At 43.9% G+C, this 17570-nt stretch overlaps 1 protein-coding gene across 1 annotated transcript in view; it reads left to right on the forward strand.

Annotated features, from left to right (window-relative positions):
• LOC139929594 (alpha-1,6-mannosylglycoprotein 6-beta-N-acetylglucosaminyltransferase B-like) overlaps positions 1 to 17223 on the forward strand; it is a 113645-nt gene extending 96422 nt beyond the window's left edge. The window contains exons 10-17 of the mRNA XM_078290728.1: positions 546 to 679; positions 2774 to 2904; positions 6785 to 6940; positions 7925 to 8071; positions 9160 to 9276; positions 13124 to 13198; positions 14952 to 15235; positions 16183 to 17223. Of these exons, the coding sequence (XP_078146854.1) occupies positions 546 to 679; positions 2774 to 2904; positions 6785 to 6940; positions 7925 to 8071; positions 9160 to 9276; positions 13124 to 13198; positions 14952 to 15235; positions 16183 to 16381 (1243 nt within the window). The 3' untranslated portion in view covers positions 16382 to 17223. The remainder of the gene's footprint in view (positions 1 to 545; positions 680 to 2773; positions 2905 to 6784; positions 6941 to 7924; positions 8072 to 9159; positions 9277 to 13123; positions 13199 to 14951; positions 15236 to 16182) is intronic.
• Positions 17224 to 17570: the final 347 nt, after the last annotated feature.

Below are 17570 nucleotides of genomic sequence, written 5' to 3' on the forward strand. Positions count from 1 at the left end.
CAAAATTTAAAGGCCTTGCAAAGTATTTAAATATTGTATCTGAGGTCTTCTCTAGCTTGAAGAAAATGTATTTACAGCTTATATTGCCTTAAGATTTGTTTTACTGTGGTACATTTTCATTTGCAGCATGCTCACCTTGATTTGACTTCAACTGTGTATTCATTACTTTTTCTGTTCAGACTTCAAATCTTATAGCCCATACACAAAGGAGTATATGGCCATATGTCTGACATACATAAACATAAATAAAACACGCTATATCAACATGAAATAGGTAACTGTGATGTAAATATATTCATTTATAATGTATCCTGGGATGAGCTTAGATTTCCAAATATACTTAATATAAATATACTTTAATAAAATGACAAATGTACTGTATTACTGTACTCTACCATGTACAGTAATGTTGACCTACATTTCCTCCATATGTTGTACATATGATGAAGATCTATTATTTCTTGTATGAAATCTACGCAGATATATTGTTTCGCAAATGGAAGCAAATAAAGCATGACTTTCTAATGTGTTGCCTGTCCTTACAGATGTCACATCCGGGTGATCGACACGTTTGGGACGGAGCCGGCTTACAACCATGAGGAGTACGCAACGCTGCACGGCTACCGGACCAACTGGGGCTACTGGAACCTCAACGCCAGGCAGTACATGACCATGTTCCGTAAGGACAAACCCCTTTAAGTCTCACCTGGAATTCTCTTTTCTTTTTTTGAGCCTATAATTTGACTACATAATTGGAGTGTAAATTTATACTGATACTATATATATATATCGGGGATTTACACATTACATCCCATTGATTTACGCATCACATTACACATAGGACTTAAAAATTCAAACATTTTTCCAACTTTCATATCCTGATGTAACTCTTGAAGCCTTTGAGTTATACAGCTTCAAAACGTTAAAGTTAAAGCTCTTACCTGTCACACACTGCTGTCTGACAATTATTTTAAGACTGATAAAATGACTCCAATTCAATGTTTTCACTTTCTGTGACAGGTCTGCCCACACGTTCACATTCATTTGGAGCAATGCGTTTTATGCAGCTATTTTCAACAGCGCAGCATTCTAGTGTCCCTTCAAGCTCGATCTATTCTGTTGTCACACAATACCACGTCTGCTCTGATGTCTCCAAAGCCCTTGGCCTTGTCCTTGGCTGTCTCCTCACAGCTCTTGACTCAAGAGTTGCCTATTTGACTCTCCTCTGCTCTCACATTCAGTGCAGCAGTGTCATGCCAATTCACTATAGTTGGCAGTCAAACAGCAGAATCATTACAGTGTCTATACGCCCACGTTCCTGAAAGTGCTGTCATTTACTTTACCTTAAATAAGGTATATTACTGCACTTTCACAGTAATTATCCTTTTTCCCCACTTTCCCCACAAAATATATAATTTAACTGGTATTAAATGTAGGTATGGCCAGCTAAATAACAAACAAAAAGTAATTTCAAGAGTAAAGTCTAAAGAGCTTTAAAATAATGGTAAATATATTTGGTTTGCTTGACTGATGTTTATTATTGTAATTTCAGCAACATTTCACAGTAAATCAGAAATACAGAAAAAGCATAGATATTTTAATATGACATTACTGTCTGCAGTGTAGACAAGAAATCAGACTGGAAGCTCTAGCACACACTCTGACACCTCACAAGTTAAACCCAGGTGAACTTCAATACACTGTGCTCAGACTTTTCAGTGGAAGCATAACAGCAATTTGCTAAGTAAGAACTTTGTTAATTAGCATTCTGGAGTCGTACGCCTCGCCTTTTCGAATCCTCCCCCCTGTTCAGCAAAACCTCTCCAGCCACTCCATTGACAATCATTCAAGGCAAACATCGGTCTGTATACTCAGTCTCTGCCAAGGTCAAGATACAACTCAAACAACTTTTTGAGGACAGTGAAAATGACCAGTTTCACTAACAATTACCAGCAGAAGTTTTTCATCATACATTTGCTTATTATAGAACAGTTTTATCCATATTAAATGTATGTGGGGTCAGTCCTAAGCCTATTGCAGGCAGTATTACCCCGTATAATCCAATTTTTACCCATTATCCCTTGCCTTCAAAGGTTCCATATGGCCTTCAGACACGCCTCACACTTCAATCACACTTAATCCCTATTGCATTCATTTTGCTTCAAAATATAATGAATTCATGCAAAGAATCCCATGGATCAAATGCATCGAGATGAAACTGATTAATCGTAGTTATCAGCTGTTGCATTACAACAGAAATTTTCAACGCAACTTTGATTTGTTGATGAAATGGTTTCATCACGAAACATCACAGACAGCTAGCAAAAGATGAGGTAAAATGGCAGAATGGTGCAGAGGTAAGCGATTCTCTCATATGAAATGAATGAAGTTCCACTGGAGAGCAGCACAGTCAACGTATTAACTGTGATCCAGGGGTTAGACTTGGACTTATGCTGCCACTTCCTCCCATTTCTAGACTCCCTAGTGCTGCCAAAGCATCTGAATCTCTCAGCCCACTGCAGCTGGCTTCACTACAATCACTATTTATAATACTGAGCAAGACAATAGTCACACTGACTTTGCCATTGAACTGAAGCAAACGAGGATAAGAGTGGTGCTCTCTCTCTTTCTCTTTTTTTCTGTCTCTCTCACACAAACAATCACACTTTCCCTCTCCCCTCTCTCTACTTTTCTCTCTATATAAATTGTTTTCACTCTGTCTTTAACCACTGTCCCACCCTCCCCCACCACTCACACACACACACACTTGCAGCTCACACACCGGACAACTCGTTCATGGGCTTCGTATCGGAGGAGCTGAATGAGACGGAGAAGAGGAGCATCCAGCAGAACAAGGTCAACAACATGGCCGTGGTCTACGGGAAGGAGGCGAGCATGTGGAAGGTACGGACAACAAACCCACTTTCACATCGCACGCGCACAAACACGCATACAGATGGCGCAGATACAGATCCTGGATCTGTAAAAGAGCTTGCTTTGGCAGATGCTTCCCTCTGCAGTCACAGCCCTCAACAAACCTTTTGGTTAAATTGTCTTAGTATATCTCTAATACCAGCATGTCTACATACATCTACGTCTACATATCAGTGTGCTGTGAACTGCTGCTTTGTCTGATATTGCTGTTTCCTATTGTTTCCCATATTCCTGTATTACTGTTCTTTAGCATTTCCATGTACAAGCTGTGAAAACAAATTTCCTTTCCACTCACACACACACTTACCTGCAGGCAGCCACGCAAATATACAAATACACATATACTGTGTATGTGTGCATGCATGTGTATACACACACACCTACACCCACTCACACAGGTGCACACATACACAAGTACAAATGCACATGCACGTATGCATGCATGTAAATACAGACACACACCCATACATATGCATAATTGCACATGCAAGCATGCACATACACACAAATAGGAAGTGGACCTCATTCACATCTCAGAAACACACATGTCCAGGTTTCACCGTATGCAGCTCTGCTAAAGTCAAGAGCTAGATGAATTAGTCCATCTGCACAAAGGGTTAAAATATCCATTTTCCATATACGTACTGCAGTCTCTTCCAATATTGACATTGATGTACACACACACACACACACACACACGCACACACACCTCACACACACAGCTCCCCAGCCATATACTGATCTCCTCCAAGTGCGATGTTAACAGAAAAATACAATGACAACGCTTTGCACACCCCACTGTGCGCGCCATTACAGTTCAGCCACATGTGGCTCTATCTGACAGAATTGTACAACTTTAATTTTCAGGCAATTTTCCCCTCAAAAGCTGTCTGCTCGATCATGCTGCATATTGTATGAGGCCGCAGCTGAGCAGCCATTGTTGAAATGATTATAAAGATGTTGCTTTGTTGCCAGTGCTTCCCACTGTCTGTGTCTGTACAATTCCCCGGATTTCTTTATAGTTGTGGCTTGTGAAAGAGACGTGCACACAAGGGAGGTGTGGGGTTCTAAAAGCACAATACACCAGTCTGCAAGAGCCTGGGAGAAAAGGCGGAAAATGTAATGTGTAATTAATTATTTTTTGTCTCCTCTCTCCTTTTTACTTCCTTTCTTTCTGTTTCCCCATTGTTATTTCTTTCTTGCTTCATTTGCCTCTTTGTTTTACAACTTTATTCTCTCTCTCTCTCTCTCTCTCTCTCTCTCTCTCTGTCTCTCTCTCTCTCTCTCATATATACCCCAATACCACTTTGCCCCTTCCTTTATCCCTTTCTTCCCCATCCTTTCTTCTCAATGTGTGTGTGGCGCTCCATTGGATCTGGCTGGATGCTCATTGCTCATCAGCTTCAGGTAAGACTCTCCCTGATAAACGCATCCTCTTATTGCTAATCATACCATGTCTGCACCATTATTATTATAAGTTACTCTGACCTGTTAACGTGTCAAAAGTGTTCCAGGAATGCTCAGGCACACACACACACACACACACACACACACACACACAAGCATACGTATCCACACACAAACACACCTCTAGTCAGAGTTGTATGCAGAAAAGCGATTTTCATGGAAAGCTGCTTGTTGCAGTCAACTGCGAAAGTCACTCTGACTTCTGTATGTCAGAATTCACAAGCACACTTAAATGCGCAAAAGCCTTCATGGGAACAACCACCACTTTTCAGAGAGTTTTCTGCCTGACAGTGAGTGTTTTTTTTATCTTCTCACCTGTCAGAAAGCACAAAGAATGGTCAGGCAGCCTGTCATTTGACATGACTTTTGTGTTTTAACATGCAGCTCCACCTCACAACCTGTGAGAAACAATAGACTGCAGTGGCCATTGCAGCAGGGAAGGACGATAAATATAGGATAGGTCAATGATGGCGGTCTTCTATAGCGGCTCAGTTTGTGATTTACAGTTATGATTTCACCCATGTGCAGCTGCAAAAGAATGCACAGCAGAGTGAAGGTGCTTGTTGGCAGACTTGCTTAGCTATTTTACCTGATGAGAGGTTTCCATGATGAGAGGAGATCAAGCATGACGCATAATCACCCGCATGCTGTTGTTCCAGCCACACAGGTGTTTGCGTCATACCTTGAGCCTTTTAAATAGCAGGCAAAGTACATTTTCTTTCCCGTTCTCACAGCGCAGAGTTGCTTATATGTGTGTGTGTGTGTGTGCGTGAGTACTCTATATGTTTTCATCACCCTCCTAACCTTCCATGCAAATCTTAAGGCACTTATTTTTCCAGTTGAAGTGCTGAACAGTCAAACGCGACATTTCAAGGTCCCGCGGAACTATTTTCTCAAATTTTACATTATGAGAAGTGATGTGAGGGACAAAAACTAGCATAGCAGAACGCGTTTACTTATTACCATTGCTAATCCAGCGCAAGCGTAGAGAGGTTATCTCGGGCGTAACCCGGCGTCCCATGGGAGAAAACGGGTGTGGAGGTACATCTGTGACACACACACACATGCAGCTGCAACACCAAGTCGAGGTTACGGACTCTGCACTCTCCCAGGGCCGTGTTTCTCTTCCCGCTAATTCACGTTGTCTGCTGCACTTAGCGCTTGAGCTAATCCCCTAATTGGCTGGGAAAATCCTCACAGAGGAAGCTATCGATCGTTACAGCCTCCAATTACAGCTGCCGGGGGCCGCGGCGCAGCACAGGGATACAGTAAGCTGCTTAACACCGGCCGGCCGGTCAATACTCTGGCCCGGGGTTACGCTCCATTCACACGACTCGCTTCTCGGCCGTTACCTGCCGCTGTTTTGTTTTTGTTCTCCCGGCCGCCGCGCTTGACCTTGACTTTGAAAGCGCACCCTTCCGCTCTGGCTCTCTCACACACATGACGCCGTGCTGATATGCTTTGGAGAAATGAGAGCAGATGCACACACACACGAATGCGCACACGAATGCGCGGCTCTGTGTAAGTGAAAGTAATGCTTTACCGCTCCTCTCACACCCACACAAGCCCTACCACAATCATGAAAGAGATCCTCCACTGTACTACAGGATTCAATGATTTTTCTCTATTCATACATTTTTTCATTTCGGTGAATCCCTGTTTATTTCAAGAATCTCAGGGCCGAGGAAAGCCTCTCCGATCGCTATGAAATGGAACAGGCAGCATATAAGTATTTATAAAGACCAATGTGTCTCTCATAAATCGAAAAGGAGTGAGGAAACAGGGAAGAAGTAGCAGCATTAGAGAGTGGTTTGGGGCTCGGAGAGTCATTATAATGTGTGTGTGTGTGTGTGTATTCAAGAGAGACTGTTAGAGAGCTGTGCCAGATTCTTCATAGCCTACAGCTATGTGCGTTTCTCCTCTTTAGCGCACTGAAGCCAAAGCTTCCAATAGGCCTTTCAGTGGGACAGTCATACTCATCAAACACACACACACACACACACACGCACACACACACATACACAGTAGATAGCAAAGTGGGCTGCTTCTACACACACATACACACCTAGATAGTGGTGTAGACTAAGAGAAACACGCATATGCCATTGATACGCACATACTGACACCACACACAGGCAGCTACACACAAATAGACACACATCAGAGACCGGCAGCATTCTCTCACACACACACACACACACACACACACACACACACACACACAGCAGACACAGCTCCACTGGGACACAGTTGCTTTAATCATATTCTTTCTGTGCTGCTCTTTTCTACCACCCTCGTCCCTCCCTACTGCCTCCTATCTCCTCCTCGCCCCCCCCCCCTCGCACCATCCCCCCTCTCTCTCTCCCCCCTCCTCTCCCAGCAGGGCAAGGAAGGTTTCCTGCAGATCCTCCACAGGTACATGGAGGTCCACGGCACAGTTTACTACGAGACCCAGAGACCTCCTGAGGTCCCTGCCTTCGTTAAGAACCACGGCCTGCTGCCCCAGCATGAGCTGCAGCAGCTGCTGCGCAAGGCCAAGGCAAGGCACTGAGGAAAATGCTACCTGCAGGAATGCCACGCCAAGATACTGTATCTTCTGGAGTCGCACTGCTGCTCTCATCTGCATGCACACCCAGACTCTGCATCATTAACTCTGTCTTTCTTATGCGCTTTCTCTTTCTGTCTCCTGTCTGTCTTTTTTCTCACGCTCTGACACACACATATACAGATACACTGCAGTCTTTCATTATCAGATTCAGATATTATAGACTTTCCTTTCATTGCAGTGTTTCCAATGCAGTTTCACATGTTTTAGGAATTTTCTAGAAAAAGGTGTCAATTTCTTGGGAGAGGCAAGCCAGAATAAGGTGGATCACTCCACAATTATCAAGAAAATGACTTGATTCAAGAAAATCCTTTAAACAAGTTGATTTGCACTAGAAACAACTGAAATGATCTCACCTCATCGGGAGATTTTGTTTTAAGAAAACGTTACTGCTGTCATACACTTAGTAAGGCGTAACGTTGCTTCCTCAACAAAGGACTTACAACAAAGAAGTCCAGTAAGCAATATGCAAAACCTTAATCAAACAATCTGTTGTTCTAATACAACAGGACTTCCCTGGAAACCAGGGAACCTGAAGTGAATCTTCAACTAGCTGGCAAAATGTTTTGACAAGAAATTTGAATTGTAGAGAAATGTTAACTGGAAAAAGCAATCTTCCTGTGCAGCTGCATTGAAAAATCACCACAGCAGCAGCAGCAGCAGTAACTTAGAGGCCATCAGTTTATAAAGGTTACTGCCACAGGCATTTCAGACATACACAGTCAACAAGGACCTTCTGGTAAGCATAATACGATTTTTACAGTGAATAGATTAAATGACTTGTTGGAGGCAGGCAGACAGACAGACAGAGAGACAGACATGCACACGCACATACACACACACGCACAGCCAATCATAATAATTGATTTAAAAACATAATTATAAGCTGACCTTGTTTCCTGATTTTCTCTCCCCCAGCTCTTCATTGGCTTCGGTTTCCCCTACGAAGGCCCCGCCCCTCTGGAAGCCATAGCCAATGGCTGCATCTTCCTGCAGCCCAAATTCCACCCGCCCCACAGCTCGCTCAATCACGAGTTCTTCAGAGGCAAGCCCACTTCCAGAGAGGTAAGCTCATAACAGCCCATTAGTTCCACACAATCAGTCGCTGATTAGAAATAATTTGGCCACTGCTGTTTTCACTGGCAACCATGTTGCCAAGTAACTTGATTCCTCACCAGCAGATGTCTGGATTGAACTGGTACAACTTATAAGTGCTTGATAAGAGGCAGGAACATGGTGTTCATAGTACAACCTGACCTGACTTCCTATCAATAGAGTTGTTAATACATTCTTCTGCCGGATCTGTCCCAGTGCATTCTTAATTGCCTGAGAACCACATGCTAAACAGTATGCCTCCCATATCCCAGCACTGCACACAAAGAAAACATTACACTAGGACATTTTTTCAAGTTTGATGTAATACGCTCTGAAATAACTCAACTTGAGAAAGAGTCATTGATACTGTGATCTCATTTGTCATTAATATGATATCTCAGAGGTGGAAAATAACTAAGTACATTTACTCCAGTACTGAAGTTGAGTATTCAGTACTATACTCAAGTACTTTACTTGAGTATTTCCATTTTGTGAGACTTTATACTTTTACTCCACTACATTTCAGAGGGAAATATTGTAATTTTTACCTGCAAAACATGCGATAAGCTCATAAAATGTTGCATTGTTAGTTTAAACTCCCCAACAGTATATGGAGCAGTTAGACCTACAACATTAAAATACTTCTTGCAGGTTAATGCATCAATAATTTAACACTCTTAATGAGACTATTCTTCAGAATGAGTACTGTTACTTTTGATACTTAAGTACATTTTACTGCTAATACTTCTATACTTTTACTTAAGTAAACTTTTGAATGGAGAATGTTTACTTTTAATGCAGTAGTTTTCCATTATGGTATTGCTACTTTTACTTAAGTGAAGGATTTGAGTGCTTTGAGTGCTTTTTCCAACACTGATGATATCTGTAAACCCCCTTCATTTACTCTCAAAGGGTGGATCATAGTTGATAGTCCTCATTTTAGGGAAAAGTTGTGCAAAAACAAAATGATCTGCCGCTCCAGAATACCCCTTTAAGACATTTTTAGACCTTTCTTTGAGACATGTAGACCACTCATGCCCTTGACGTGTCCTCTGCAGGTGTCCTCCCAGCACCCGTATGCAGAGCAGTACATCGGCAGGCCGCACGTCATGACTGTGGACTACAACAACTCCCTGGAGTTTGACTCTGCCATCAGGGAGATCATGAGGACCAAGGTACCGCACCCGCTGCACATTACAACCTGAACGGATAGAAGAGGCACTTGCATGTTGTATGCTGACAGTTTCCTCTGGTACGCCCAAAATGATTCTTTTGCTCTGGGGGATCGAGATTTATATTGGTCCTCGTTACGTTTTCTAGGAGCGTATGTTTTTCGCTTGCCTTTGCCATCAGGGAGATTGTAATGAGGTTTTCGGTGCTGGACCTCGTGTTGTAGCTGCGAAGCCTGATCAAGGGTTCTTAAACTTTGCTACAGCAGGTTTGCCGGAGTGTGGTTTTCCAGAGCTGCTGTGCCAGCATGTAGTTAGCAGTCCTGTATTGCAGAGCTCTGAACTTTTGGAGCAGGAAACGTGGGCTAATGGAGAATACGCAGGGAGCCAGACGTTGCTGAGTGGGAGAGAGGTTAATTAAGAAGTCAACTGTGGAGATTACATCTTACTGTAGAGCCAGAGAAAGGAGAAGAGAGAGAGAGAGAGAGGGAGGGAGGAAGGGAGAGCCAGAAGTACAGAGAAACAGAAGATTAAGAGAGAGAGCGAATTCAAGATCTACCAAACGATTGCATGGCCACGGAGGCTTTTTGTTGTTATTAAAATGGCAGACTGATCTACCAACCAGGCACACACACCATGCCATAGAGTTTTTATGCATCAGCCTAATTAATGTACAATATTTTAAAGTGTTCTATTTTTTTTTTTTTTCAGTGTCTAGACAAAGCATGTTCTCAGCCTGTGCCAGGTTGTCCATTGTGTTCTGTTGACTCTACAGCATTGTGTTGCACAGAGGAATGTCTACGATGCAACAGAATAGACAGATGGGTTTGGGGGAGGAGGAGGTTGATGATGAAAAAGATGAAAGGGATGAAGGGCACTCGAGGAGAGCTGTGATTCATTTTTTTCCTCACGACCGCTTTGTTTTGACAATGATCTACAATTAAAAAAAAAAAGAAATCAGAAACTAAATGTCTCTGGTTTCCCAGTGTAGAAAGACCAAAGAGTTTGAAGACTCATATTTGATTCAGCAATAAACGAGGCAACATTGTTTCATTGCAAGCAGATTAGAGATGCAGAGAGACAGAAAAAGACAGAATAAGAGAGAGACAGAGAGGTAAAGAAAGTGTGCATGGAGATTAGAGCAGTAGTGATAGCAGAGTGTGTGTGTGTGTGTGTGTGTGTGTGTGTTCCTCCCCTCCTCTCCTCTTACTGTCTGTGTTGTCAGACAAGTCACAGCTCAGCAGCGATGGCTGGCCTCTCCGTCTCCGTCTGCACTGTCAGACCGCTGAGAGAGAGCTGATGGACCCCTTCACCCTTCACTGGAGGCACACTGCCCCAGCACACACACACACACACACACACACACACACACACAGTCAGATACTCAAACATTCTTCCACATGCACTTACTCAAACCCACACACACGCCCAAATGAATTGCAGACTCACGGACGCACAGACACTGAAATTGCACAGAAAGGCATGCCAGCACAGACAGCCTTACCTGCACATTATGGCCATTAACTGCAACAGACATGCACACACACACATACACACACACACACACACACACACATACACACACACACACACACCTGTGTGGCAAGCAGGCGTTCTGTGTGAGGCAGCGGCCCATGTTCAGTCATGCAGGACAAAACAATTTCTGTCTGGCTGACACATCCCCGTGTTCCAATAGATCCTTTTCTCCATCTCTCCATCTCTTCTTCCCTTCCTTCTTTCTTTCTTTCTTTCTTTCTTTTCCATCCTCTCCTTCCCTTTCTCTTTCCCATCTCTGTATATTTCTCTCTCTTTCTCTCATTCTCTCTCTATCTCAACCCCCCTTATCTGACTTTGGGAGTGGAAGACGTCCTGTCACACTCTCAGAATGAAAGTACAGTTTTACCTTTTGTCAAAGGTGCAGCCCCAATACTCTGTAGCTTTTTTTTCTGACGGTGCGCCCTCATTGCCTCCTACACTGTCAAACCATTCTTAATGACCTACGTTTATTTAAGTGCTTTTTTATTTTAGTGCTTTGCCAAATTATGGTTCTCTGCTTGGATGTGCCATGCTATACCTATGAATAAAAATGACATTTGATTTGAATGAATGGATTCTCATCTTGCAATGAAAAGATAAAGAACATATGAGGAATGGAGAGAGATAGGTGATGGTAGCTTAAAGGTCCGAGATGTGGGATTATGACCAGAAGATTGCCAGGTTAGAGTCCTGTGTGTGTGTGTGTGTGTGTGTGTGTGTGTAAAACCCTCCTTCCCCACTTGAGCTACTCCTCTATGGAAGATTTTATTGGACTTAAATAAATGTAATCCACAGAAGGCAAGCCACAAAACCCTTTAATTCTCTGATTCAGCTTAAGTGTGCATGTGGAGAAACTAACTAATCAGTACAGACCAGCCACCAACACAGAGCGTTTGGACCAATCAGAAAAGAGAAAAGGTGGTACTTCATCTGTCCCCAAAGGTGGCGGATGTGTTTGTAGATGTATTTTATGCGATAAAATGCTATGGGACAACATGGACAACAATTCACAAAGAGAGGAAAATGCAAATGCAACAAAAAACAGCAAAAGTCACATGATCCACAAATGTGAAAACACCATTTAGTATGCAACATTTTGTAAAAGTTTGGTAGTTTAAAGGTTGTTTGTGGATAGTGGAATATTTGTGGATCGTGGTGCATTTTTGTGAATTGTCTTCTGTGGGTTACCTTTATTTAAATCCAATAAAACTTTCCACACTCTCCAAGGCCGCTGCTGTAAATGAGACTTGCCCGGTTAAGTAAAGCTAAAAGAGAGGGGAGATAAAAGAGAAGAGGAGGAGGAATTCGGTTAGACGAAGGATAGGTTGTTACTGTAAGGAGCTTGTTTGTCCGTCCCTCCTGTCCACATATTTACTCTCCACTCTGGCTTAACAACTAGATTAACATAAGGCTTTGATCAGATTTGCAGTGTGTGTAACTTTTTAAATTGCATCATCCGTGCATACTTGCTTCTCAGTGGGTTTTCGCTTCAAATGGGCCAAGTCTGATTTCACACATGGTTGAACATCAGACCGCTTTGATTTCAGATTGGAAATGTAATTTAGTGAGCCGTGTATCATTTAGAAAGGCAGGTCTTTTGCATGAGGACTCCGCTACAAAGACAAGGCACTTGGATCTCTCTAATGTCTGGTATTATGTATTGGACTTAAAAGAAGTTTGATGAAACAGTAATAAATTGGAAGATGATTTTTCTCCAATATAAACACCTATTTTTAATTGGCACCCCCGTACAGTGTGACCGATTAACCACAAAACGAACTAAATCCATTTCCCATTGGGATATCAACACAATAAAGAAGTTTATTAAATCAGCTAATTCAATTCTTTTTTATTAATCGTAGCAGTGCAGTTTCAGCCAGTTATTGTGTGTCTGTATCAGCCAGCTTGTTAATGTGTATTGTATGTGTTCTTGTTATTAGCGAGAGGCACAAAAGAGTATATAGCTCGTCGCTAATTAGGCCAATCAAAGGTATGCCTTCGTTATGGAACCGGCGAATCACAGCAGGGTATGATGTATTGCTATGCAAATAAACCCTAATGAGTTTCCAAGCAGTCACACACTGTGATTAGGCCTTGCAAAAGTTTGACAATGGAAACATTCATCTGCTGAAATTAACACGGAGAATAGACAATCTATTGCAATTAGTGAGAACAATGAGGTGACAGCAAAAAAACAACACACTTTCATACGTGCAAAATATGGAAATAATGAGGGGTGGGGGTTGCTTATCAGTGACTGTGTGTGTGTGTGTGTGTGTGTGTGTGTGTGTGTGTGTGTGTGTGTGTGTCTTTGCAGGTTGAGCCATATCTACCTTATGAGTACACCTGTGAGGGGATGCTAGAGAGAGTTCATGGCTACATACAGAATCAGGTGAGTTCAACTAACATGCATTGGGCACACACACAACATAACACACACACACACACACATACATACATACAGAGACTCTCTCTCTCTCTCTTTCTCTCTCTCTGTCTCTCTTTTTTTCTCTCACACACACACACACATGCGCTGTACAAGCTCTCAACTTCCCCACTCAGCCCAATAATTCATCATCAGGTGCCTTCAACACCCAGAGCAATGTGTACGTGTGTGTAAGTCTACGTGTGTGTGTGTGTGTGTGTTTGTGTGTGTGTGTGTGAGTGACTATACGCCATGTAAGTAGACTTGTGATTGATCTACATGCTCGCTCTCATTATGAGCTACATATCTAGGAAAGCAGAAGGCCCTCCGACGCTAATGAGGAGGGATGAGTGGCGAGAGAGGGATGGTGACGGAGGGAAGGGAGGAAAGAGTTTTGGGTTTTTTTTCGTTAATCCCGCGCTAGATGTCAGACAAACTGCAGAAGATCCTCTCAACAACCTTCCTTCCGATCCTGAGTGGCAGCCGGTTTCGACACCCAGACGGCGCCGTCGGAGCCGTCCTGTTGTGTTCTTCTAGTTTAACGTGTCAGAAACTGCTTTTAGACCGCGTGGCTGATCCGGGATCTGCCTAATGATCGTCCGCTCGCGATGTGATTTATCTCAGTTAGCGTGCAGCGAGATGTAGCCAGATGTGTAGTGAGGCGATGAGGGTGTGAGTGTGTGTGCGAGTGCACGCATGTGTCTGTGTCAGCAATAACACCCAAGACGGTGTTCACTAGTGTGATTATGAGTATGACACTGATGTGGCTTGGTGCGAGGTGAAGTCGGGTGTCATCGGCGTCAGCGAAGTTGTAGTCACCCGTACTCACCGATTTCACTGAGGTCACCCAGCATCGCAGTAAAGAACATCTACAGCAGCTTTATTTATAACTGCAACCAATGCATTTATACTGTCATAAAGAGGCAGAAGAAAGCAAGGAACACTAGTTAGTGAACGAGTTAGTTGGCAATCTTTTGTGCTTTGTCCTGTTTTTTATTCTTTCATAGGCTATATACTACTGCACTTTAAAGAGAATGTTTTAGTCAGCACATATGCATTGGTAACCATTGTATAAAGTCATAATGATCTGCCTAAGGAGCTCTTAAACTGGCTTTTATCTAGTGATCTTTTATTAATTGTCCCTGATTCCCTTTTTAGCCCGACAGCAGGGGCTCTAGGATCAGGATCACATTGCGGGTCGATCAGTCGGTCGCTCTGTTCACCGCTTCTGGTCACGGGGGTGAAAGTGTGCCGCAGGGAGTTAGACTGCAGGCTCTCAATCGGGAGACCCGAGTTCAATTCCCGGCAGAGACGCTTCCACAGAATTCAGTGTCGCGGGGCTGTTAGACTCTTAGTCCTGTTTATTTTCTGTTTTTACATGTTTTACGTTTCTTACTTTGCCTGCATCGCTTATTGCTTTTATTGTTGATTTGATCTTTTTTTTTTTTTTTTTATTCCTTAGTAAAGCTCTTTGTATATGTTTTGAAAAGTGCTATACAAATAAAGATTTTCATCAGTAGTATTAGTATTATTACAATACCCGAATAGTTGGCTGCACCTTATACTAAGCCGCATCACGGTTCTACCTATAATCACAGTACAGGACACTCTTTTGGGTATTATTCCCCTATTCTACCATAATAGTATGATCATGCCATACTAATTCTACCCCCCCCCCCCCCCCCCCCCCCCCCCCCCCCCCCCCCCCTCCCCCCCTCAGGACTTCTGTGCCCCAGAGCCTCCCTTCCTGCCAGCCAACCTCTCCAGATCGGGGCCCGGCGGTGGCAGCAGACTTCCAGGACCGATATTCGTGCCCCTGCCCAACTCCACAGCCCTTGGCTGGGCTTCCAATGTGTCGGCTCCCCCCGCCTGGCCTCCCCTCAGCTGCCTCAGGCTACTCGTGTCCCAGGAGGGCCAGTCCTGTGTGGAGGCGTGCCAGTTCGCCGGCCTCATCTGTGAGCCCGCTCACTTCCACTACATCAACAACAAGGAGGCCCTCCGCGGGTAAATAATTTCGGACACTGTTGGCCTTTTCTGGCGATCTGAGCCCGAGAGCCCGTCGGTGTCACCCTCTCCTCCAGACTCTTCCTTCCTCTCCGTTCCGTTCACTTCATCTTTATTCTTTGCTCTCGTTTCATCCTCCCGAGCATCTTTCGTGTTTATTTCCTCGCTGTCTGTCTCAGTTTACAGTGTCACTCCCCTTTTGTTTCTGTTCTGTTCGTCATCCTCGTAGCTCAAGTCTGTTCTCTAACACTCTCTCTCGCACTCTGTCTCTCTCTGACATCTCCTACCTGCCTCGTAGCTTCTTCCAACTTCCTTATCACTTCTCCACGAACATTCTCACATCCCCTCTCTTGGAATTTGGCATCTGTAGTGTGAAGTGATGAAATCTGCCTCTCCTTGTATTTCTGTTTCTCTCCGTCTGTCTCTACTTTCCATTTATTTTCAGATTATGTCAATTCCTCCTTTCCCCTTACTTGTCTCAAATGAAAATAACTGTTATGACAATTGAATGAGTAATTCAGTGCTATTTTATATGGTTTTTCAGAGGTCTCAATCATAGTCCTATTCAGTAACTTTTGGTACCATAAAGAGCCTTGGTAACACTTTATTTGGATAGTCCAATGTTGATACTCAGCTAAGTATCAGGTGACAAAAAGTAGATGTGTCACTTGCCTATTTGCTGCATCTCTACAGACTATGTAAACCTAATCCTGACCTTAGTCTAACCCTGACCCTAAAATTAACCCTAAACCAGATGTTGAATATCTACTTTTCACACTATTATAAATATCAAACTCAGTAGATCAGATCCATAATGCACCAAAAAGTTGCTTTAGTTACTCCTAGTTTTTCCCTATGATTAAACCCAATGAACTGAACTGAATGAAGCCCAGTATTATTTTGTGTTTACTCTGGCTTTTGCTCCACTGTCCCCCCCCCCCCTTCAGGTTGGAGGTGCAGTGCGAGGTGGTCGACTCCGAGATCAACCACATCCTGCCGGCCTTCTCTGTGATGCGGCGGGAGTGCGGCCTCCAGCGGGAGCCCCTCCTCTTCAGCTGCGCGGGACACTCCCCCAAATACAGACGCCTCTGCCCCTGCAGGGACTTCCGCCGCGGCCAGGTGGCGCTGTGCAGAGACTGTCTATGATGACGGGCCGCGACGGAGGACGCTGCCGAAGAGTTAGGCACGGAATGGTTGGAGGTGATGAAGATGAAGTTAAAGTGTTAGGAAGGTGCCTGTAGGCCTGAATGGGTGAGAAATTAGAAAATTGAGGATCTGAGCTGAGCTGTGCAGAGACTATTTGAGATTGAAGGTGGGTAACTTCTACCCGCAAAAGAAGTAGACATAGAATGATGAGGAATAGGCATGCGATGATGTTGAAGAGCTTAAAGTAGGCTTGAGTAGCTGCCAGGTTGCAAGGTTTTGGTTAACTATGGCTGTTATAACAGGCTGGAGACATGTAAGGAAGGCTCGTCTCATCTTCACTTCCTAGTACAGGGGTCACATGATCACCAGGTGTCAGTACAACCAGGAAGTATATTCCACTGAAGGGCAAAGGCTGGATCAGCATCAAGACCAAGCCGCCTAACTTTTGCATTAACCCACTCACCGCAGGAGACGACTTTGCTGCCGCCAGATGTCGGCCGGTGTTACGGCGGGTAACTTTTCATTTTCGGAACTGTATCGCACCAAAAACCCAAGGTGGAAATGAAACACTGGAACTGTGTGTTGTGACTGCAGAGTTGGATATTGGGAGACACAGTACTGGGACCAGTGCCACACCGTGACAAAGTCTTCAAATATCTCGACTTGGAGAAGCCAACCCCGGGTCAATATCCAATCTCCACTCGTCTCCGCGCTTGAACAAAGGATGATGGACAACCGGGTTATCTTCCTCGCTTTTTCCTCCCCTCCTCCAATGATGGACAGAGTCATTTATCAGACTGAACCCGGAGTCTGGGGCAACAGCGGTCAATGCAATCATCTCTGGTCACAAAACAAACGGGGGGGGGGGGAGAGAGGGAGGAGGAGGACGGAGGAGGAAGGAGAAAAAAAGATACAAGATTATTTTTCAATAAGTAAGCCTTTAGAGCTCTTGGCAGGATTTTTAAAGAGTCCTCTGGGCTTTGTGACGAGAAAAAAAATCATGGAATAAAAAAGTCAGAAAGGATCAAAGCGTTGGGTTGTTTTTTTTATATCGCATCTGGTCTTCAATCGGCTCCTTTCTCTCGTTTCTCTAGATTGGAGGGCCTCTTCTCTTCTCTTCTTGCCCATCTTCCCATCTGTCTCCCCTCGCCCCCACCCTCCGCACTCACCCGGACTTCCATCCATCTAT

This window comes from Centroberyx gerrardi, chromosome 3 (genome assembly GCF_048128805.1).
Source record: "Centroberyx gerrardi isolate f3 chromosome 3, fCenGer3.hap1.cur.20231027, whole genome shotgun sequence".
Lineage (NCBI taxonomy): Eukaryota > Metazoa > Chordata > Actinopteri > Beryciformes > Berycidae > Centroberyx > Centroberyx gerrardi.